Here is a 23,632-nt window from a genome sequence, read left to right as displayed (position 1 = left end):
AAGTCAAAAATGAAGTTTAAAGTCTATAAAAAAAATTCTATAATTAAAAGAAGAAATTAGATAAAGTTTACAACTAAATCTAAAAAGTCTTGCTACTATAAGTATAAGAGAGGTAAAGATAAGTATGCTTGAGAAGTTTGATGGAACAAAAATAAAGTTTTGAGGTTTTTGCAACAAGTAAAGCTTTATTTAATGTTGCATCCTTCTCAATATCTTAATAGATTTACTTAAGTTGGACTCATTGAAGCACTTTTTCATAGGAACACTCTTTTTTAATTTGTACCTTTGATGGAAAAGAATTCATGATTAGTCTATGATTTGAAATCATTCTTCAAAGTGTTTATGGCTACATTTAGAGAAATTAATCAAAAAAGGGTAACAAAGACCAAGCTCATATTTCTACAATAAAGATCTTGTTTAGCCACCACATATATTATTGAATTCGAAAATTTTATTTGTGGCATGGATTGAAATGACAAAGCTCTTATCAATCAATTTTGATATGAATTAAATGATAATGTCAAAGATTTTTTGTTAATAATACTAAAAATAGATTAATTAGAATAATTTATTACTTAAAATATTACATGCAACAATCAATTTTTTAAAAGATGCTAAGAATAAAGATCTTGTTAAAGAAGTACAAATCAAGCCATGGCAACATCGTTCTAAATTTTTGGAAGCTTATTTGTCTAAGCTAGAGCCTATGCAAATTGACACAATACATTTTAAATTTCTTATCAAACAAACAAAATATTTATCATCATCAAGAAGATTTGTGCCTATATTGTAGAAAAGCTAAACACATAAAATTAGGAGCACAATTGCTAAAGAAAACAATGTGTTGAAAAATAATTTTTTTCAATTGTAATAGAGACCATGCAACTAGAATCATGTACAACATCTAGTAAGGATCATATTCCTTCCTCAGATTTCTTATCTTGTTTTACAATAAATCTATATTTAATATCAAAAAATCATAAAGTCTTTGCTTTATTATATTTAAGAGCTTCATCTTCTTTTATAGACAAAGACTTTGTTAAAAAAATAAGAGATATTGATGATCAAAAAAACTAAATTCATACATATAGAAGTTATAAATGATTGTTTGTTTTTTTTTTGGAAATTTTACCTATAAGATTGTTCTTTTAGATATAGCAATTAAAGATCATAATAGCATAGTAATATTTAATATAATAAGATCTTCCTCTAATCTAAATATATTTTAGTATTACTGTGGTTAAAAAAATATAATCTTTAAATAAATTGGATTTCTTCTAACCTTAACTTTTCTTATAGTTTTATCCAAATTTTTGTTAACCAAATAGAAATATATAAGTCTAGTACATCCAAATCTTTACAAATAAGTGCAAGAATTTTCATGCATGGAGCAAAAGAAGGATCATCTTTTTTTATATATGCCACACCAATTTTTGATGGTAGAAAGATGTCAAGTTGTATTTCTAGCCAATATCAAGATTTCTAGAAAATTGTTGAAAAGAAGAATTTAGATATTCTTCCTAAGCTTTGACCTTATGATTGTTCAATTAATTTGCAAGAAGGAGCTTAACTACCATTTGGACTGATCTATAGCTTATCACAACATGAATTGCATGCACTAAAAGAATACATTAATAAGAAATTGGCTAAGAATTTCATACACCATTTGAAATTTCCAATAAGAGCTCTTATTTTATTTATAAAGAAAAAAAATGGATCTCTACAAATGTGTGTAGATTATCAAGGATTTAACAAGATCACCATCAAGAATAGGTATTCTTTACCTTTGATTTTAAGACTTCTTAACTAACTCAATTAAGCAAATATCTATACAAAAATAGATCTACAAAGAGCATACAATTTGATTTATATCAAAGAAGAAGATGTAACTTTTTATTAACAGTAAATAATTTTCTTAAAGCTAGAGAAATTTCATATTTGAGCAATAAAATCAATATTGATTATTGATTCAATTTTTTTAAGCAAATTCAATTGAATATGTCTTCAAATATTTTTATTCATGATATTAAAAATAATTCTTTTAAGTCTTATGATACTTTTAAATTTAAATTTAAAAATAATCTATTCTATTTCAAAGAAAAATTATACATTCCAAAAGGTAAAGCACAATAATATGTTTACTAAGATTATCACAACTTTCTAACTATCAAATATTTTGGATATAACAGGACTTTGAAGCTAATATCAAGAGATTTTTAATGGCCTCAAGTATAGAAGAGAGTTAAAGACTTTATATAATCATGTAACATTTGTTCAAGTTCAAAAATTCTTTGTTATTGACCTTATGGACTTCTTCAGCCATTACCTATTTCAAAACAACTATGGACTTCTACTTTTATGGATTTCATCATAGATCTTTCAATGTCAAGTTTGTATGATCCTATATTCATGATAGTAGATCATTTTACTAAGATGGCATATTTTATATTGTATACAAAATCTGTCACAAGTAAAGAAATGACTAAGTTTTTTTTCAACAACATTTATTATTATCATGGATTATACAAGGATATTATATTAGATAAGAGGACTTAATTTGTATTAAGATTTTAAAAAATTATTTTTAAGATTCTAAAGGTAGATATAAAGCTCTCTTTAGCCTTTCATTATCAACTAATAGACACATAGAATGGATAAATCAAGTTCTGGAGCAATATTTGAGGTGCACCATCAACTATCATCAAGATAATTGGATTTTTTCTATAAATAGATTTTATATATAATAATTTTTTATATTTTTCTATTCAATAAATAATTTTTTTTACTAATTATGATTATTATTTAGAACTTGATATTTTTGACTTTTTAAAAGTTAATAAGCTTGAAGCAAATGATTTAGCAAATCATTTGTTAGAACTACATACAACAATAAAGGTGTAGTTAAAGGAAGCTTAAGAATGACAAAAGATCAATGTAAATGTCTATCGTAAGGAATAACCATAATTCAATGTGGGTGACAATGTATTGTTACTTTGTTGTAATATTAAGTCTACATGTCGTTGAGATAAATTATACTATTGTGGACTTAGACCTTTTCTTATTTATAAACAAGTCAATTATATTTTTTATTAATTATATCTATCAAAGTCTATGAAGATTCATCTTATATTTCATATACCTATTCTTGAGCCATATAAGACAATGAATATTTTGAGAAAAAGACAAATACCACTTCTTCCTATATAAGTGGATAATAATCAAGAGCTCAAGGTAGAAGAAGTCTTAAATTCAAAGCGACATTGAAATAGATTGGAATATTTTTAACATTGATGTGGATATGATATTAGTGAATGCACATGGGAGCTAATAAAGAATCTTGCAAATGTAGTAAAGACAATTGAGGCTTTTTATTAATGATATCTATTAAAATTAAGATAAAAATTTGTAAGATCCATAAAAGATAATAACCACTCATTGTGGAACTTGTTTTTAAAAGGAGGGATATATTATAGACATACATATTTTTTTCAATAATTATTTATATGATTAAGTAGAAATAGATAAAAATAGATTATTTTCATAATATCTTTTAAAAAAACTTTCTAAAAGCTTCATAGATGTGATTTTGACTTTATATATGTTTATAGTTGATTAGTAGGTTAGAAATTTAATCAACAAGTTAATTGCATGTCATATATTGTTGTAATGTAACATAGCTAATAGATGAAAGAATAAAAAATATATATTACATTTTAAAAGATCTTATTTCAAAACAATTATAGTTAATTATCTTAGAAATGTAGACAATAGTCAAAAGATAGTAAATTAAAAATGCAAATGCTACCTTATTGCAAAGTAGACTTCTACTTACTTTGTAGAGCAATAAATAAGGCAAAATAAGATAGATTAGAAAAATAAATGATATAATTATATGTAAGGAAAAGTTAGAAGTTGATTTTAGTAAAGATTATCTCAAGAACATAAAAATTGATACTCAAAGAAGACTAGTTGTCAACCTAGGTCGAAATTAGATCTTGATGCATAAAACTATATATCTATGACAACTCCAAGAATCTTTTGTAAATCAAAGAGTAGAGTTTGAAAGAAGACTTTATAAGGTTTTTTAAAGCATTAGTTTCAAGTGATTTAATTTTTTAATAATTGTATAAGAACTTTATAAAATTAGAGTTGTTTTGGGTGATTCTGGGCTTTGTGAAATAAAATATGATTTATAATTTGATCAATTTCATGAATTTTGAAGCAAATCTATAAGTGATTTTTTTTAGAATTATGCATATAATTGTGCAAATCATATTTTGTAAATTTGAGCTTAATCAAATGATTAGATTGGACATTATTAAAATTCAAGTGGATTAAAATCTCAAAAATAGGATTTTTAAGCATAATAAGGTTATTTAAGATTTATAACAATTTATTATTTGGATTGAGGTGATTTTTATTAGAGCTAATAGTTGACTTTATTTCTAAAAATTGTGCAAAATTTAAATACAAGTTAATGGTTAAATTATGAGTTATTAGTACTAGAAAATTAATATTAAGGTCAAAGATGGAGGCTACCTAATATCCAAGTAGATCATGATGTTTTTTTCTTATTTTATATCTTAAATTTTTTTCAAGTTTTTTATGTTTATTATTAATTAAGAGATTAAAAGATGTGTAAAATTTACATAAGATCAATGATTTAGTCAATAGATATTGAGGTTCTAAAATTTTCCTAGGGCTGCTTTAAATTGATTAGATTTTAGTTAAGATTGGTTTGAATTGGTTAGGTTTTGATTAAGATTTGTTTAGAGATTGATTAGGATTTGGTTTAGAATGTGATTATAATTGATTTAGAATTTAGAATCTAATTAAGATTAGTTTAAGGTTTAAGGTTTCTTTGGATTTCTTTAAAATTTCTTTAAGGTTTCTTTATTATTTTTTTATAATTTCTTTAAAAAAAATTTAGGATTTTATTGTCTTTTTTTTTATAATTTCTATGAAAATTTAATGAAATTTTATCAATGTTTGATTATGTTTATTAAGCTTTAATTATATTTTATATATAATTCTATTAGAGTTGTTAGAACTTATCATTGCAACTTTTTTTTATCTTCTACAGCTAGGTGTTTAATGCATTCTCAAGCAAAATTTTACATAATACAACAATGTGTTGGTAGTTTATAGAATAAGCTAACTATGTGGTGTATATATAAAAAACTTGCCTTATAAATTAAAATATGTGACTTGCAAAGTCAACACGTGTTAGAAGTCCTATAGAACATCGCCATATAGGTCTTAATTTGATAGTATATTTGAAGGCAAGAATGAACTCTTCTTCACTCTTGTCAATACTATTCAAGTGCTTAGACTTGTTTGAATACTTTCTAGTCTTCTTGTCTTTGGCAATGTCCATTCTAGTTTAATATTATATCATCCTTGAGTGATTATTTAGTCTTTTTGAATGATAGAAGAATGTATTGATCTTTCAATTCTTCAAGATTCATGTCCTTGATAGTTCTCTTTCTCCCTCCTCCTAAAACCTTCTTTGAAGGTTAATAAAAATTGATGAGCATAACTCATCAAGAGAATTCATAATGATATTATATAATACGTTGTGGTGTTGTAACATGACTATATGGTAAAAGATTATGGATCTTATTATAGAAGAACCAAGTTAAAAGATAATGTAAAAAAACATGGTTAAAAGATAGGAAGGTAGTAAAACTTTTAGTAGTAGTACTACCTTTTTAAAAAAATAACTTCTATTTACTTTATAGGACCATAAATAAGACAAAATAAGGTAGATTGGAAAAATAAATGATATAAGTATCTTTAGGAAGAAGTTAAGAATAAATTCTAGCAAAAATTACCTAGATAAACTAGACATTGATATCTAAGGAGGGCTGGTTATCAACCTCAATTGAAATCAGATCTTGAGGCACAAAATCAAGCACCTATGGCAATTTGGAGGTTCTTTTGCAGATTAGAGAGTGGAGTTTGATAGAAAACTAGATAGGATTTCTATGAGCATTAGTTATAGGCAATTTGGATTTGTAATGACTTTGTAAGAGCTTTATATAGTCAAGTTTGTTTTCAGATAACTTGGGTTTTGTGAAACAAAATAGGGTTGTCGTTTTTAGTGATTTCAAGAGTTTTGTAACAGATCTATATGTGAAATTTTGTGAATTAATGGTCATAGTTGTGCTTAATATGTGTTGTGAATCTTAGCTCAATCTAACAATTGAATTGAGGGTTATTGAGGTTTAAATGGGTTAAGGTCTCAGAAAGTAGAATTTTAGGTCTAGTGAAGGTTTTTAAGATTTCTTGCAATCTACTAGTTGGATTGGAGTGAAATTTATGTGTGAAGTTATTAGAATTATTTTTCTATATATAAGAGAATTTTGAGATCAATTGAATGGTGAAAAAGAGAGATATTGGCTCTGGGAGATTGGCATCAAGGTCAGAGAAAGAGGCTAGCCAATATCCAAGAATGTTTTTGAGGCTATCGTCTATTTGGTAATTCCGATCCTTTTCAAATATTTTTGTGCTTGTTCTCAATTTAATTATTAAAAAAATTGCAAATTTTGAGTTAAGATCAACGGTTCATTCATTAGTAATTGAGGTTTAAATTTGTTGTAGGAATTACTAGGGTTTGATTTAGGTTTTAGGATTTGGTTTAGGATTTGATTAGGGTTTGATTTAGAGTTTAGGATTTGATTAGGGTTTAATTTAGGATGTAGGATTTTATTAGGATTTATTTAGGATTTAAGATTTAATTAGTTTTTGGCCTAAAGTTTGAATGAAGTCCAATAGGATTTTAACTAGGATTAAATTAAGATTGAATTGAGATGTATTTGAGATATATTTGTACTCATTCTAATATTTCTTTAAGATTTCTTATTGTTTCTTTGTAATTTCTTTGAAGTTTCTTTGAATTTGATTAAAGCTTGCTTAACATTGTTATGATCTAATTAGAGTTCAGTTAGTATTCTATTAGAGTTAGGATTTTGTTGTTGCAATTTCCATTCTACCTTCTACAGCTAGGTGCCTGGAACATTCTGAAGCAAGACTTCACGTATTATAACAATGCATATCAATAAAATGTGCAAAAGGCGTTATTTATATTAATGATGGCCTTATTTTTTCTTTTATATATATCAACTAATAAAAATAATAATAATATTAAAGCAATCTAAATACTACATAATTTTTATGCCAAAAGTCTAAGTAGTAAGGTAATTTTATAATAGCTTTTTAGAGGTATGAAACTTCTTAAAGAAGTTATTGTAAACACATGGCTTATCTATAAATATATGTTGCATTAAAAAAATTAGAACACTGATTAGAAATAACCAATTACCATGTTTGAATGCCTTTACAATCAAACCTAAGTGGTAGATGGATTGTTCCATTTTAAGCAATCTATAAATCTTACCTTGGTTGAAACTTCCAATGCCTAAGAATATATTTACAATGGAAGAATTTATCTACACTGTTTTCTCATTTATTTGTGTACGTTTGAACAGAAGTGTCTGATATAGTTACGATGAGATAATTTATTCACTTGTTGTCCACAAACAACACACAAACAATGCACTGCAGTGGCACTGTTGCGACTCATCAACGCGCGCCTGCGTTGCAATCCAGGTTGCCGTGTGGGATGCAAGCACCGTGACGCAGGGCCGCAATCCAAATCCAAACCGATCCAAGCGCATCGCCTTAGTCACATCCCATGCATACAGACATCCCAGCTGGATGCACTTCGGGGAAAAAAAACAAACAAACAAACAAAGACTCCCGCCACACCCCCAGCACACGCCAATCAATGCAATCAAAGAAGAAGAACATGTAGCTTGCAGTGAATTTAATCCTTTTCAGTGTCACATCACGGACACGTTCAATGAACATTGGCTTCCTTTGCTAGACGCATCCACAGTGGCAGTAAATGCGTAAAGGCCCACCTTGACACCCAGCGCCGCAGTTTCATGGCATCGCCATCCATTCATCCCCCTCCCCATCCCCCAGCAAGTTGTTGAGAGGTGCCCTGAATTGATGTAAACAGCTGCGTGCAAATTTAGAAAGGAAGAGACTGGGATCACATGGTACCCACAATCTTAAAGCGGGCCGGGATTCAGCTTCAGGAGGCCTCGGGCGCAGGAGCCAGACGCCTGGAAACGAGCATAAATGTGGGGAAGTAGAGCATGTGCGGCGAAACCTACCTTGCGAGGGAGCTCATCAATGTGACAAGCATGAAACGGACCCACTTTGGAAGAGTTGAAAGATTGTCCCGAAACGAGTTGTGTGCACTGGAGGCACTAGGTCTGGCTTCTTCAATCATGGTGGAACGTTGTGCCTAGAATTGCTCAGACGAGCAGTTGATAACGTCAGCGATCTCGAGCCGCAACCGAAAAAGCTTGACGCGGATGCGATCTTGCAACGCCCTAGCGCTGAAGAAAAGGAGCGACGCATGGGTTTTATTTAACGCACAAGAGTTCGATAATTATAATGCCATTTCTGAGCACGGGTTCCTGAATCTGCTTGGGCATCTTTGTTGAAATTTTACTTTGATGTAACTGGAAGTGGTTGCCTCTCCAATCATCATGCATTGAATCGCATCTTTTCCAGCTGTGACTTTCTGAGGTTTTATTTAAATAAGTGTGCACCTGCATTGCAGATAAGTGTTACTCAAGAGTGAACTATTCTGTTATCATGAACTTTCGTTCTTCATTACTATTGCGAGCAAAGTTCACAAGTTCATATGGTGTTACAGAATATTGTTTTCTTCAAGTTGCTTTGGAATTATAATTTCTAATACAAATCTTGTGTGTAAGCCTGAATTCCAGAGCTGTAAGGAGGATATACTCCGTGAGCAATCCGTTCCAAATTTATGCCAAATTAATGGTTAAACAACGGCATAGTATCCCATTCCTGGGTCATTCGGCGGAAGACTGATTCAGAAGGCAGCTCTTAGCAATAGCAGATTTTGATGAACTTTGATCACAGTAGGCGAGATGAGACATACATGTTCACCGGAAAGGGAGCACTGTGCAGAATGTCGAGTAAGAAAAGCGCGATCTTAAAAAAGATCTTCGTGCAAAATATTCCTCCTCAACCAAGACGCATTGCGATCTCCCAACACCCTCATAAAGTCAAATTCCACATTTCCAGACATGCTACAGGTTTTCCCCCGAGCATTTAAATATTCACAGAATTGCCACAGATTGCAGCTTCCAGGGAGAAAAGGCGAGGCGAGATCTAGCGTGACATCATAAAGGCACGCGGTTTGGGTGCCAAATGAAGACTAAAAGGAATGTATCTATGAGAATTGCTGCGCGAATCCTCATAAAATGAACCGGGTGAGAAGAAAAGCGAGCAACCCAGTAAAGCAGGTAGCGGTGAGAGTGATCTGAGGAAAATGAGTATATGCACGATTCCATCACTAAAGTTCGTATCTGATGAAGGTGAAAGCGCATAATATTGCGCTTATATTGGGGGGGGGGGCACCAAGTTTTACACTAATTTTAGGGTCGAGGATCAATTTGGAGTTGCAGTTTTCTGAAAATATCACCCATAAAGGCTAGATGGACTTTTCCAAAACATCCATCTTTTAGACAATCTCAGAAGGTGTATTCCCCAGCCGATGCGTGCATGGGAGAGGAATCGGGTCCCCGACGCAATCCATGCTTCACGGATTGTATTTATAGGTCGCTGCTGTTGCGCACTGGGTATGGAATATCGAGGTCACTTGTTGTCGTTGTTGTTGTTTTTGCTTCCTCTCTACGCAGAATTTCTGTTGCGGGCAAGTCTGATACAATTCCTCCAATTAGTCAAGGGCTGAGGTTGGTTAATAAGATTAGTAAGAATAAATAGACTAAGAAGAATAATTAACTACGTTCTAGTTAAATTTTGAGGATGAGGTAGACGTCATTGGGGTGATTGTCAGTCCAATTAGCAGAGTCCAAAGGTTACTATTACGTTGCTTAATATTCGCAAACTTCCTGCGGTTAATTTTTTAAATTTTTTTCCTTTCATTTTTTATCACATGCATTTTATGATATTGTTTCTTGAAGATGCAAACACATGCGTTACAGTACTTTTTGTGCAATTTTGTGTTCAATTAGTCATGTTTCTAGTAAGACAAGCAAAGATATGGTCCTTTGGAATCTTTCTTTTAGGACTTGAATAAATTGGTCAAGGTTAATTTATAAATTTGTAAAGGGTGCATTCTCTAAAAAAAATTGAGAAAAACAATAAGAACATAAACTTTATTTTTTTATGGAGGTTTTTTATTTTTTCATTTTATTTTGCTATCCTGCTACAAAATAATAATATTTGACAACTTGAATTGCGAGTTGGTGACCAAGTGCTGAACTGCAAATTGTTGCATAGCATCCTTCAAAATTGATTCAAACATGTTCCAAGGATGACTTTGCATCAGAGAGTAAAAATTCCAAGCTTCAATGCACATAGGCAATAAAAACGCACTACTTTATATTAGAAAGAAGCTAGCTATATCAGTGGATGAGAAAACAAGAAGTGGTTCCAATACAAGGAAATGATGGTAGACTTGATTAATGAACAAATGTGAACACTGAACCTCAGATATTGTTCAAAGATAGCCATTTGTAGCATATTCTTATACTACAAGACATGGTTGAAATGCATGAGCATAGTTGTAGGACTGTAGTTTTGCATCTTCTTGTACTTCTCTACTAAGTTTGTATGAGACCAAGCATGTTTGTGCATATCATCATGTGCTTGCAGTTGAACCATAGTTTCAGTTGTAACACATGCCACAACTTGTGGAATTAATCACAATTCCATTATGGAATAATTTTTGAAATAAGATTGAAACACTTGTCCTCAAGAAATATATAACCATATAATTGTACAAATTTAGCAACTATAAAAATGAAGTTATAGAATATCACCACAACCACAAATTCCAATTTGATATGTTCTTATCTATGAGCCGCTTCTACTCCATGAATTTTAATTTCTTGCAGGACCGGATTTTATTACTTTTATGTGAATTATTTTGATAATTTATTAATAGACCCTCATGGACTCTCCCTGGTCCTATGCGAGAAACTCAACAAGCGGAATCCAGTTAGAACGCCAAATGAAAGTTTCCCACCTTCATTCATTTATTCATTCATGCAGGACCATCATACTGCACATTTGCAACCGTTGACGTTGGAGCTACGAAGCATGTTTTAAGGGGCAGTGACGATCAGTGGTGTTCTATTTCGATTTTCCAAATTAGCCACTTCGCTATCACCTCCACCAAGTGATAGCCAAGCAGGCTAAATGTGGGGTGTAATTTAGTGCCGATCAGTGGTCCCTCCCAAGCAAAGTTGGAGTAAGATTACGTAAACCTCACACAAGAAATGAGTTCCCCCTAAAAAATAATCTCGTCACTCAGTTAATAAAAACTAGCCGAAAATAACAGTGCTGGTGCACTCCGCCGAGAATGGCGTGAATAGGCTCTCCCCCGAGACGATCGGCATCATCAAGCCTATGGTTGATGTTAATGGAGGCGGCAAGTTTGTCGGGAGAAGGTGGGTGGCCTAGTGTGGGCTTAACTTGTCGTCTCCCTGCCTCTCTCTTTCTTCCATGTCACGATGCTGACGATCTAGTTGGAGGCTGTGTTGAAGAAAAAACGAGCCTTGAAGCTTAGATGTTTTTTCCTTAGAGACCGAGTCTGAGAAAAAAAGAAGCAATCCACAACTCCCCCACGCTCATGTTACCGAGTTGTGGCCAAAGAATTTTGTCGTAGCTCGTTGGTTTTGTGCAGGTTAATCTGCTTCTGAGGATTTCTGTTTGGGTGTCAAGTCCGTGCAAGCTACTTTGTGTGAGAGGGAGGAAACCGGTCGAGGTCGCTGCTCATTCTTGTCAACAGGTTTTTGAGTTATCATTGGGCGAGGCAGAGTTCGACCATTTACGTTAACGTAGTGGATTTGTTGATCAAAGAATGCTGGCAGAGCTTAAGTGACGTTGAGACTACTGAATGCAATGCCGCCGATCGCAAAGAGAGCCATGGAGGAGCCGGAAAGAAACTGGCTGGATCACCGCAGCGCTTCAATTGGAAGCTTCATCGATTTGGACTTAAGTTTAGACATAGTGCCCAACAAGTTTGAAGCGGGACGTGACAGCAGGCGATTGTCATCTTCATGTCGACCACAGGGAATGGAAAAGAGGAAGGGAAATGCTTGGTGCGCTCATAAATTCCTTTCGGGGCATTGAAACTTGGGATGGGTTGATCGAGTCCATGTGAAATTTCATGTCTGCTTTGATAGACAGGGGCTTGCAAGAGTGGAGTGAGCCAACGTAGATTTGCAGCAAAAGCAAATGCACCGTTCTTTAGTGACCCAGTTTTACTTGTGCGAAATTCCTAGAAGGTCTTCCTCCAGGTTGGACAGGTGCCTAAAAAATCATTCAGTGAAACTCTTCAATTGTGAAGGAAATGGGCTGCAAAAGTGCGGGGCAGAATTGGTTAAAACATGATTTACCGCTTCTGAAGGATTTTGCTTCTTTCTTGTTTTGCAGGGCTGAAGCCAACGAGTTGCAGAGCAATCTTCACGTCGAAATTGGTGATCGTAGGTTTCAATTGCACAAATTACCTCTCATCTCTAAAAGCGGCAGACTCAACCGCCTAGTGTTCGAGCTACGCGACTCCAATAGGGATAGCATAGCTCTCCATGGCATACCAGGGGGTGCGGATGCATTCGAAGACGCGGTGCGATTTCTTTATGGCAAGAGCATCCCGCTCAATGCTGCCAATGTGGCTGCTATTCGTTGTACTGCCGAGTATTTGGAGATGAACGATAGCTTAGGAGAGGGTAGCTTGGTTGCGAAAGCTGAGCATTACTTGAACCTCTTTGTCGTGGGGTCATGGAAAGACTCAATAACCGTCCTGCGATCATGCTCGGATCTTACACCCTGGGCAGAGGAGCTCGAAATCGTGCGGAGGTGCAGTGAATCCGTTGCATGGAAGGCGAGCACCGACCCTCACGGACTCCGTTGGTCGTCTTCCAAAAGCTGGGGCCGCAAAGAGGCCACTCGCGGCTGGTGGTTCGACGACGTTTGCAGCCTCTACATTGACACATTCAGCAAAGTGATTAATGCCATCATTTCTAAGGGCATTGACTACACAATGATGGCCGCGGTGTTGGTACTGTACGCCGAGAAATGGCTGGGTCTGACGCCCGAGACCCAGCCTGCTCAAAGTGATTCCCTCAAACCCAGTGGTAGCGTTGTTGCATCCACAGGATTTAGTCAAGAATTGATGTCCAAGGTACAGATCAAGAACCGTGCCATTGTCCAGGGTATTGTAAGCTTGCTCCCTTCGCAGCCCGACTCTGTATCCTGCAAATTTCTGCTCAAGCTGCTACGAGCTGCTTGCGCCGCAAACGCTGGCTCCATGTGCAAGACGGATCTAGCGAGGAGAATCGGCCCTCAGCTGGAGAAGGTCTCAGTAGATGAGCTGCTCATGCTTGCTTGCAACGCTAACGGTGATGCCATGTATGACATTGAAGTGGTGCACCAGATCGTGGAGTATTACCTTCAAGAACAAAGCTCAGGTAGTTTACCCGTTAGCCCCACGATCGGCGGTGGAAAGTCGATCATCGCGAGTGCAACTCCCACGAGCATCTCTGGCATGACCGTTCCTTTCAGTGACGTAGATACGAATAGCGTTGCCGGGCGATGCAGCGTCTCAGGGACTAGTGCGTCTCGCACGAGCATTTCTAGCACAAGCTCGTCGCGCACAAGTATTTCAGGCATCTCAAGCTCAAGCAACTCACGTCCAAACATTTCTAGCTTGAATATCTCGGGGTCAACTGTCACAAGCATTTGCGGGCGAAGAATCTCGGGGGGTGGGACTTCGATTTCCCGCACCACGTCGGGCACGAGTGATATGTCTGGATGTGACGAAAGCACCATTACTCGGACAACGAGCAACAGCGAGGAATTTAGCGTGAAGGTTGACAACAGGTTCGAGAAGTCTAAGTTCTTTACTACAGAAGGTCCCACGAGGAAATTACAGCTTCCTCCAACGTCAACAAATCTTGTGGTGGCACAGCTCTTGGAGAGTTATTTGGAAGAGGTTGCCAAGGACTCGAGTATTCCTCTTGGGAAGTTTGTAGCATTTTCTGAACTGTTTATCGAGTTTCCTCGAGAGTCGGATGATTGCGTCTACAGATCAATCGACACATTCCTACGGGTGCTTACTCTTTACACGTTGCTTCTCCATAGTTGAAGTTTTGGAATTGATTAGGATCTTTCTGGCATTAGTCAACCATGCTATTAGTTTATTATATGGGCTGACATGTTCAAGGCGGCGTGTGCAGTTTCACCCAACCTTGAACGATCAAGAGCGCCGAAAACTGTGCAAAGTGATGGACATTCAAGCTCTGTCCCTTGACGCGTGCATGCACGCTGCCTCGAATGAACGTCTTCCTCTGCGGGTGGTCGTTTCGGTGCTGTTCACAGAGCAAGTGAAGCTGCGCAATGCCATTACAGGCTCGGCTGTTGTCAATGACAAGGGTGTGGATAGCATTCCAATCATCCTCTCTTCCGCTTCCAGGGAATTTAACTCTGAATCCCACTCGGACCCGCTGTCAAGTTCCAAGGCCTCTACAAACACTTCCACGGACACATCCGCAGGCAGTCTTTCAACTGTAAGCGGCTCAAGCAGCAAGGTGTACAGCCTGTCTATTCCAAACAGGGCTCCCAGCGTGGCACCCAGTGGGGCACCCAGCGCGGCCCATAGCGCTGCTTTAAGTGCCGTGAACTCTGGCTTGCTGAGTGGGTTGACTGTCAAAGACAAACTTCGGAGTGCGCTCTCTGATATTGAGTGGCTACAGACGGCGGTGCAAGACATTGAGATGTTGAAGGCTCGTCTTAGCCTCATGAATGTCCTCCAGCAGGACATGGAGAATATGAGCAGGAAGTTCATGGATTTGGCTCACGATTACACCGAGATGACGCATCAGGTAATGTCATGTCTAAATTTTGTAAGTCATTTCTGGGATCCATTTCTTTTTCGGTTTTATGCGTATAAAAGTTTTGCAACCTTACTGGAAATCATGTTCTGATTTGCTCAGGTGGAAGAACTGACGAAAGTTACCAAGCAAAAAAGTAGCTGGACCTCTGGATGGAAGAAGATGTCGAAGCCGTTCCATGGGAAGGATCAGCCTGATCCGCCAAAGACCTTCAACCACACCTCAGACTTGGAGAAGCACTTGAAGGCTGCATCAGACACCATTCCCTTGTACCAGCAAATGAATATCCTCCATCCTACTGATGTTCCTTTTCTTCAGAATCTTCAAACTCCGAAGACGTCAGTGCAAGCAGCTGCAGCCGACACTCCACTAGAATCTCCGAAGCTAGCATCAGCGGCATCAGATTCGAAGGTTTTAGAAGCCAAGTCGGAGACGCTAGTCAAGGTTGTCGTGCCCCATGTTGAATACCAGGAGGTGGAGGCTGTTCTAGTTCAACCGCAGAGTGCTGCTCCCGAAGAACCGCCATCTAATTCCACTGGAGCTGTTGCTTCTGAAGCGGAGAAAAGCACAGCAACAGAAACAGCAGATTCCCAGCAAGACAGCGTCTCACATCAATACAGACAAGTGAAGACCCCAGTCCGCCAGTCTCGTACTCGGCACCGCCCTTCATCTCCACCTTCTGAAGGTCACCATGATCGCCACTACGTCAAGGACTGCGACTCTATTTCCATATCCAGTGACAAAACCGATTCCGTCATGCACAGCGATCCACGCCATCGACACCGAGACAAGAGCTCGGGCCATCGCCAGCATAGAGACCACTCCGAAGACCGCAACCATCGAAGCAGTCCACATGGCCGGGGTGAGCACAGGGCTCACCACCGACACAAGGATGGATCCCCGGAGCGTCACATGAGCAACCACTTCGGAGACTTCAGCCCAGACGAACGCCATCGTCGAAGCCACTACAGCCCAGAGCATCACCTCAGAAAAGGTCTCCATCATCATGGCAAGGATCCCCCTCGTCAAAGCAACGCCAGCGCAAGCAACCACCCCAGAGATCGCAGCCCAGACGACCGCCATCGCCGAGGCCACCTTAGCCCCGAGCCTCACCTCCGGAAAGAGCACCCCCAGAGCACGAAGGACCCGCCTCGTCCAACCAATGTGAGCAACCACAAGCACGGCTCGGATTATCACTCCAGCAACCATAGCCACCTCAAGCTGCACCATAGGAGCCATCACAAACACCATCACAGGAGAGATTATGACTCTGTGTCGAGCTTCAGCAGCGACTCTGGATCAAGACCATCCAGACCTCGGCGGCATTCGGGAGTGTAAACCATTCTGCAACCCAATATTTTTCCTCTTTCAACAACAGTTCAGGGCGTCTGTAATTTAAGCTATCAGTAGAGCGAGCTACATACAATAGAATCTTGGAATTTATTTTAAGCTATGCTAATTTAAGCATTAGCATAGTGAAGGTAGCCATCGTTAGAAACAATGAGAATTTGGGTCCTTCCTCCTAAATGCGAGGTCTTGTACAACGCCGCTTCGGCGACACACCAAGCTTTGTATAGTGTGATATCTTGCCACGATCATATCCCTGTCTTTGTTTGATAATTATCTAAGCTAGCGTGACACATCTTGACACTATGATGTAGCTTTGCATGACATATCTTTCTTTGAGTGTATCGTTCTCACTTTGTTTTCATCATTTGGACGTGGTGTTGGTTTTGATCAGAGTCTACTAGGTTTTACTGCTCTTTTGTTGAATAGGATTGATTTCACAAAAAGCTTGTTGAAGAGCAGATTTGAAGCTCTAAAGTACTCAAATGTTTATAATGTGATTCAATTATGCTCTTAACCTAACTTTTTCAATGAATAGTTTTCCAATGCTAGTGCAAAAGATCATAGTTATAATACAATAGTTTTTCATTTATACACAAAATGGCATAGATCCAATACTTCAAATTAGTTAAGGGATGATGGTCTATTTTTATTCAAGTTTTTCTATCTTAAACTTAAGATAAGGTCAAAAAAATATTTTTAGTTTATAATTAATTTAAGCATCTCAAATTAAATATTTATTTTTTTATACTATATGATATCAAGCAAAAGAACTTGTAATTGTTATTATGTAAATTCTATTCCTTAATATATTTTTGGCCATCTAAGAATTATTCTAATATTTAAGTATGATGTTACATTTGTCTAGTTGTCAATCCAATTTTTTTCTAAGTTCTTTTGATATTATTTTACTATATACTAATAGTTTGTCAAATATTAGGCTCTTGATTTATACATCCTTTTATATGATGTTTTTAAAAATATTTGTATTATATTAAATCCATATTTTGTAGATACAAATTCTTTAGAAGAGAGATCATGTAGTACTAAAACAATTAAAATGGGATAATAGTTTGCATACAAAAATTCTTAATTACTAAGTAATTGATTTCTACATACAATAGAATCTTGGATTTTATTTTAATTTTTATATTAATTATATAGCATAATCTCAAATATGTTTTGTTTAGGTTTTTTTTTTTTTAAAACTTAAGTATAATTATTCCAAGTATTAATGGCATATACAAGATACAATTGGAGGATGTATTTGGATTGTCTTGTCCTCTCTATACATTTATAGCCACTTCTTGGTGCAAAATCAACCATGTGAATTTTGCTTCTCTTTTAGCTCTTGGTTTGAACCATATGTCTTTTTAGTTGAATAAAAAATCTTTTAGTAAAATATTTTTTATTTTTAAGTTATCCAAATTCCGTCCATTATACTTACAATAGAAAAGTTTTCTACCAAGTTTCATCTTGTATGTTAAATATTTTATCTAAATTTCTGATAGTATATGAGCCAATCAAAGAATAACTCATCTATTGTCCCATAAAATATTTTAAATAGTTCTTTCAAATTTTCAAGCTTTTCTTTTGATTTTGGAACTACTCAAGTTATTTTTATACAAATTTAAATAGATTAAATTATATTTGTATCTCCATCATGATTTTTCTTATTCAAGAAATTTTTAAGCATTGAGTTGTAATGTAGCACCTTAGATAATTTGCTGACATGATAGACTTTTGTTTTGAAGGACTTAAGAATAATATTCTAAAAATTTCTTTGGACTCCTACTTGAGAGGTTTGGAATTGAAATACAATCAAGGAAGTATAATTTTTGTATCTTTGATTAAACCTATTTAATCTATCACTTTTAGAAGCTTGAATATTATTTGTAAAAAATTCCAATAAAATAGATATTTAGAAGTTATATTTTTAAAATAAAAATTATAATATTTTTCTATCAAATTAAATTTATTTTTTGATTTCTTTCACTTTTTAAAACTTAGGTTGGATACATCAAAAATATCTTTTTCTTTATGCAAGTCATTATATTTTATCATATGCTTTTAAAAAGTCTAATTTTAGTACAATAAGAGATTGATTAGATATTTTGGATTAGTGAATATTTTCTTAATTTTCTAAGATATAATCTAAAATAATTCTCATGGATGAAAATATTAGTTTAATATGGATGTAATATTTCCATGAATTATTTTTTAGTCTTCTTTGTAATATCATTGCATAAATGTTATATATAATATTTAGTAAGATAAATAATCTATAGATATCTAAATTGGTCTTGTTTTTTCTTTTATAAAGTAATATGTTTTTCTTTTGATTGTAAAAATAATAATTAAGTATATGTAGGTAGTTATTTCTAATAATATTCCAAAAAACTTTGTAAAACTCAATTCCAACTTCATCTAATCTTGGTGATTTTTATTTTCTACATCTTTTATAGCATCTTTTAATTTTTTTTTTTAAAACAAAGTTCTATTGAGATCCACAATTACCTTTTCTATGACATTTCTTTTCACAAGTTTTAGATTTAGATGTCTTTGTTAATAGTATATTGGCCTCATATGTTGTCATCTATAAAACTTGGCATAAAATTCATAGAAATTTTTTTATATGATTATAATTAATTGCTTTGTTACCTTAAATATTATTGAAGTTAGAAGTGAGAAAAAAATGTGCCTTTACAAGGCTCATATGTGTAAAAAAATCTATTTAAACCCTACTCTTACTTTTTGGTTTTCTTCTCTCTATTCAATAAGTTGCTTCAATTTGTCTAAATTCTCACTCAAAGTTCTTTTATTTTATGTAACTTGCAAATCTTCTTGTAATTTTTAATATACATCAAAAATTTCTTGTTTATTACCATTTCTTCCTTTGCATCTAATATTATATATTCCTTACAATGTTTGTTTCTAAAATTTATAAAAAAATCTCTTTTTAATAAGATAGAATCTTCTATATTTTGTCCTTGTTTATGTATGATGAACTTGTAGGATTTTTCTTAGATTTGAAATGTAAAAGAAATTTATTTTAAAATTAATCTTTGATTGAAATTTTTATATTTAAATATTTAATTTAATTGATGAATAATTAAATATTTTTTCTATTTTTTTATTATATTTTACTATATTTTATTTCTATATAAAACTTATATTTTTTTAGAATCTATCTAATCTTAGTAGGACTTTCATTCTATTTTATTTTTTTGTTGAAAAAACCTTTAAATAGTTGTTGGCTTTACAATAACCTTCAAGTTAAACTTGAGATTTTAAAAAAATCCATACATTAAATTCTTATCTTGCTAATTTATTTTTGTAAAATAATAATTTATCTTGAATTAAATTTGTCATATTTTAGTAATTCCTAAAAAACCAAAAACTTCTATTAAAAAGTACATCTAATATGTCTAGCTATAGTTTTGATATTTTTTATATTATTAACTAATACAATCCTAAAAATAATTCATATAATTCTATTATTTAAGAGAAAGTTTATATTCTCTACTAAGTATTTAATATAGAGTACTAAAAAAATATACATTCTACTAATTCTATACCATTAGAGTCTAAAACATATTTGTGAACAAAGTCTTATATAAAATCTTGTATTTGATTATATAATTTTGTCAAAATTATGGACTCTCTTACCATAGAAATTATATTCTTAAATTTATAATTTATTTTTATTTAGATTACATATTGTCAAGGACATGAATCTTAAAGAACTAAAAGATTAGGACACTCTTATATCTCTCAAAAAGACTAGATAATAACTCAAAGATGATATAATATCAAACTAGAATGGCTATTGCCAAAGACAAGAATACTAAAAAGTCTTGAAAACAATATTAAGGATTAGAAAGGTATTAAGAAGAGTGAAGAAGGCTTCACTCTTACCTCTATATATACTATCTAATTACAAGCTACATATCAATGTTCTATAGGACCTCTAATACATGTTGACTTTATAAGACTTATATCTTAACTTGTACGGCAAGTTTTCTACATATGTGCCACATAGTTAACTTGTTCTGCAAGCTACTAATATTAAGTTAACTTGTTGACCAAGTTTCTGTTAAAGTAAATAGAAAATAAGTTAGAAGGTAAAAGATATTATCTTAGGTAAGTTGCTAATAGTCAAAAGGTAGCAAAAAGATGAAAGAAAGTTATTAAGGTGGTGGCTAGGATTTAAAATGGTGGCTAAATTACGAAGAATTTAGGATTTAATTAGATGAAAGTAAGATGAAGTCTAGCCAAAAATGGATGTAAAATTTACTTATAAGTAAAGGGTGTTGGAAGTGAGAGGCATCTCATTCCACACTTCTCTTCTCTCTAACCTTGTTGTTTTCTACTTACTTGTGTCTTGCTTATTATGTTTCTTCAATAGGTTATAGGCCCACTCACACTTTGTTGTGCTATTCAAATAAGTTGAAGTCATTTGATAGTTGTTGTTCTTGTGTAGAATATATCTTATGGTGTTTGCTGATATTAGGGTTTATATGATCTAATCTTGTATTTTGACTTATGGAGGTTCTAATTTGGGCCTTATAGATTCCTAACATGTATTTGAAGGTTCTTAAATCCTAAGATTAAGTGATTAAGACCTCATATAAAAACCTTGATAGTGTCTTTGGTGTTGTGGAAGTTTAAGTGAGAAAGTGAGTTTTATGAGTTAGAAAACTTGATGGTGAGGCTAATTAGAGTACACATATTTGTTAGAAGCTTTGAAAGTTGAGTTAAAAGTATTTGGAGTGAAGAAACATTCATTTGTTCACAAGAGGGCATTCTAAGATTTTGCTAGTGCAAAATTGTTTTGGTGATTTTAAGCACATAGAGACTCTTTTTTTTGATATTTTTTGATAGACCTCTTTTTAGACATGGTTTCTAGTGAAGGTGAAGATTTGAGAGTGATTGAGAAGTTTAGAGGTGATAATTTCTACAATTGGAAGGTCAAAATGGAGCTTTTGTTGGCGTCTTTAGACCTTTGGGACATTGTAGATGAAAGTGAAGAGCCTCTAAGTATGCATGCTGATGCTAAAGAGAGGAAAGACTTCACAAGACATAAAAAGAAGGCTTTTGGCATGATTTCCACCAATTTGACTGAAGCCAACTTTTCTCACATCATCTCTTGCAAAGGACCAGCAAAAGCATGGAAGATTCTTTATAACATATATGAGAGCAAGAACTTGTTTAATATCATCTTCACAAGGAGGAAATTCTATACTTTCAAGATGGAAGAAGGTAAAGACCTCATGGCTCATGTCAATAAGATAAAGGTCCTTGCTTATCAACTGGCAATTGTTGACAAGCCTTTAGAAGAGAGTGATATTGTCATGACCTTGCTGATGAACCTTCTCGAGTCATACAACTACTTCATTGTGGCATTGGAGTCCATCAAGCTGAAAGAACTCACAATGGATTATGTGACAGTAAGACTTGCCCATGAAGTAACCAAGAGGAAAGAAAAAGAGCCCCAAAGTGAAGATTTGGCTCTTTTTTCAAGACAAGGCAAGGAAAGTCATTCTAACTAACGTGGCAATGTGAGAACTTGCTTTATTTGTGGAAAACCAAGTCATTTTGTTCAAAATTGCTACAAAGCTAAGGAAAGAGATTATATTGCAAAGGGCTTTAGAGATGGCAACCTCTACTTCATTAAGTGTAAGAAGGTAAATGAAGTTGAAGTGGCGGCATTTGTTGAATTTCCTCAAGTTCAAGACAAGTTTGGTATTTGGTATCGACGCCTTGGTCATTTGAATGCCAAGAACATGAAAGAGCTCCAATCCATGGTAAGTAGTTTAGATCTTGGTCATATAAGCTAAAATGCTATGATACTTGCTTGTAAAAGTTGTATTCAAGGCAAACAACAAAGGGCCTCATTTCCAAGTGGAATTGCAACACGTGCAATCAAGTTATTGGAGATTGTCTATTTTGATGTTTGTGAACCTATGAGGATGCCACCAATAGGAGGTGCATGGTATTTTATCACATTCATTGATGACTTTTCAAGAAAGGTGTGGATTTTCATCCTCAAAACAAAGAGTGAGTATTTTACAAGGTTTAAGGAGTTTAAGATACTTGTGGAGAAGCAATGTGAATACAAAATCAAGATATTGCATACGGACAATGGAGGTGAATATATGTCAAAGCAATTTAATGATTTCTTGAAGATGAATGGTATTGCAAGACAAACCTCTAGTCTTTATACTCCACAATAAAATAGAGTTGCTGAAAGAGAAAATCAAACCATTGTAGATATGGCAAGGAATATGCTTCATACACAACACCTTGGACATGAGTTTTGGACGAAAGCAGTAGTAAATGTCATATATACAAGAAATAAGTGTCTTACAAGTGCACTTACATCAATGACTCTAGAAGAAGCTTGGAGTGGGAGAAAACCTTGTGTTTTCCACATAAAGACCTTTGGATGCATAGTATATATAAAGACACTAGATTGTATGAGATCAAAATTTGATGCAAAAGATACAAAATGTGTGTTTGTTGGATATTGTGAAGATACAAAGGCTTATAGGCTTATGTGTTTGGAGTCTAAAAAGATCATCAAAAGTCGTGATGTTGAGTTTTTGGAGCACAAGAGTGCTTGTGAGCATTTGAAAATGTGTCCAAGTGGGAGTAATGGTGTATTTGTGGATACATCTTCAAATTTAGCAAAGAAGGAAGAAGACAAAGACAATGATGGTTGTAAAGGTGGAAATGAAGATGAAGAGGCAAAGAAGGTGGATAAGAAGGCCTCTACAATTGCTAGGACCATCAATGAAGAGCATAAATATATTGATGATGATAGTGATGAGGATTATGAACTTTTGAGTGAAAAAATATTATCTTCAAAAGAAAAGAAGGGTGGAGGTGACCATAGAATACAACAAGTTGAATCTTCTTCAAATAAAAGGAGATATCTTTTGAGAGATAGAAAACAATGTGGTGAATGGTAGAAGGATCACATTTTTTCTCAAGTAATTAAAGAATATGCCAATGATGGACTTCTTATTGATTCTTTGAGTTTATGAGATGCAATGAAATCCATAGATGCTATGAAGCGGAAGAATACTATGAAAGAAGAGTACAAATCACTCATGGATAATGGAACATGGGAATTGACTCAACTTCCACCAAATCAAGCTTCAATTGGTTGTAAGTAGGTGTTTAAAACAAAGAAGGATGCAATGGGCAATGTTGTGAGGTATAAGACAAGATTAATTGCCAAAATCTATTCACAAGTTGTTGATATTGATTTCAATGAGACATTTGCTCCTATGGCCAAATTCACCACCATT

At 34.3% G+C, this 23,632-nt stretch overlaps 1 protein-coding gene across 1 annotated transcript; it reads left to right on the top strand.

Moving 5' to 3' along the window:
- The first annotated feature begins 11,837 nt into the window (after positions 1 to 11,837).
- LOC112295861 (uncharacterized) lies at positions 11,838 to 16,567 on the top strand. Its single transcript, XM_024547882.3, has 4 exons — positions 11,838 to 12,179; positions 12,514 to 14,188; positions 14,316 to 14,960; positions 15,072 to 16,567. Exons 1-4 carry the CDS (start codon positions 11,980 to 11,982, stop codon positions 16,305 to 16,307), a joined length of 3,756 nt encoding a protein of 1,251 aa, XP_024403650.1. The 5' UTR covers positions 11,838 to 11,979; the 3' UTR covers positions 16,308 to 16,567.
- Positions 16,568 to 23,632: the final 7,065 nt, after the last annotated feature.

The sequence above is a fragment of the Physcomitrium patens genome, chromosome 2 (genome assembly GCF_059467195.1).
Source record: "Physcomitrium patens ecotype Gransden chromosome 2, ASM5946719v1, whole genome shotgun sequence".
Classification (NCBI taxonomy): Eukaryota; Viridiplantae; Streptophyta; class Bryopsida; order Funariales; family Funariaceae; genus Physcomitrium; species Physcomitrium patens.
Note: the sequence above shows the minus strand (reverse complement) of the source record. Positions and strands in the feature narration are given on the sequence as shown.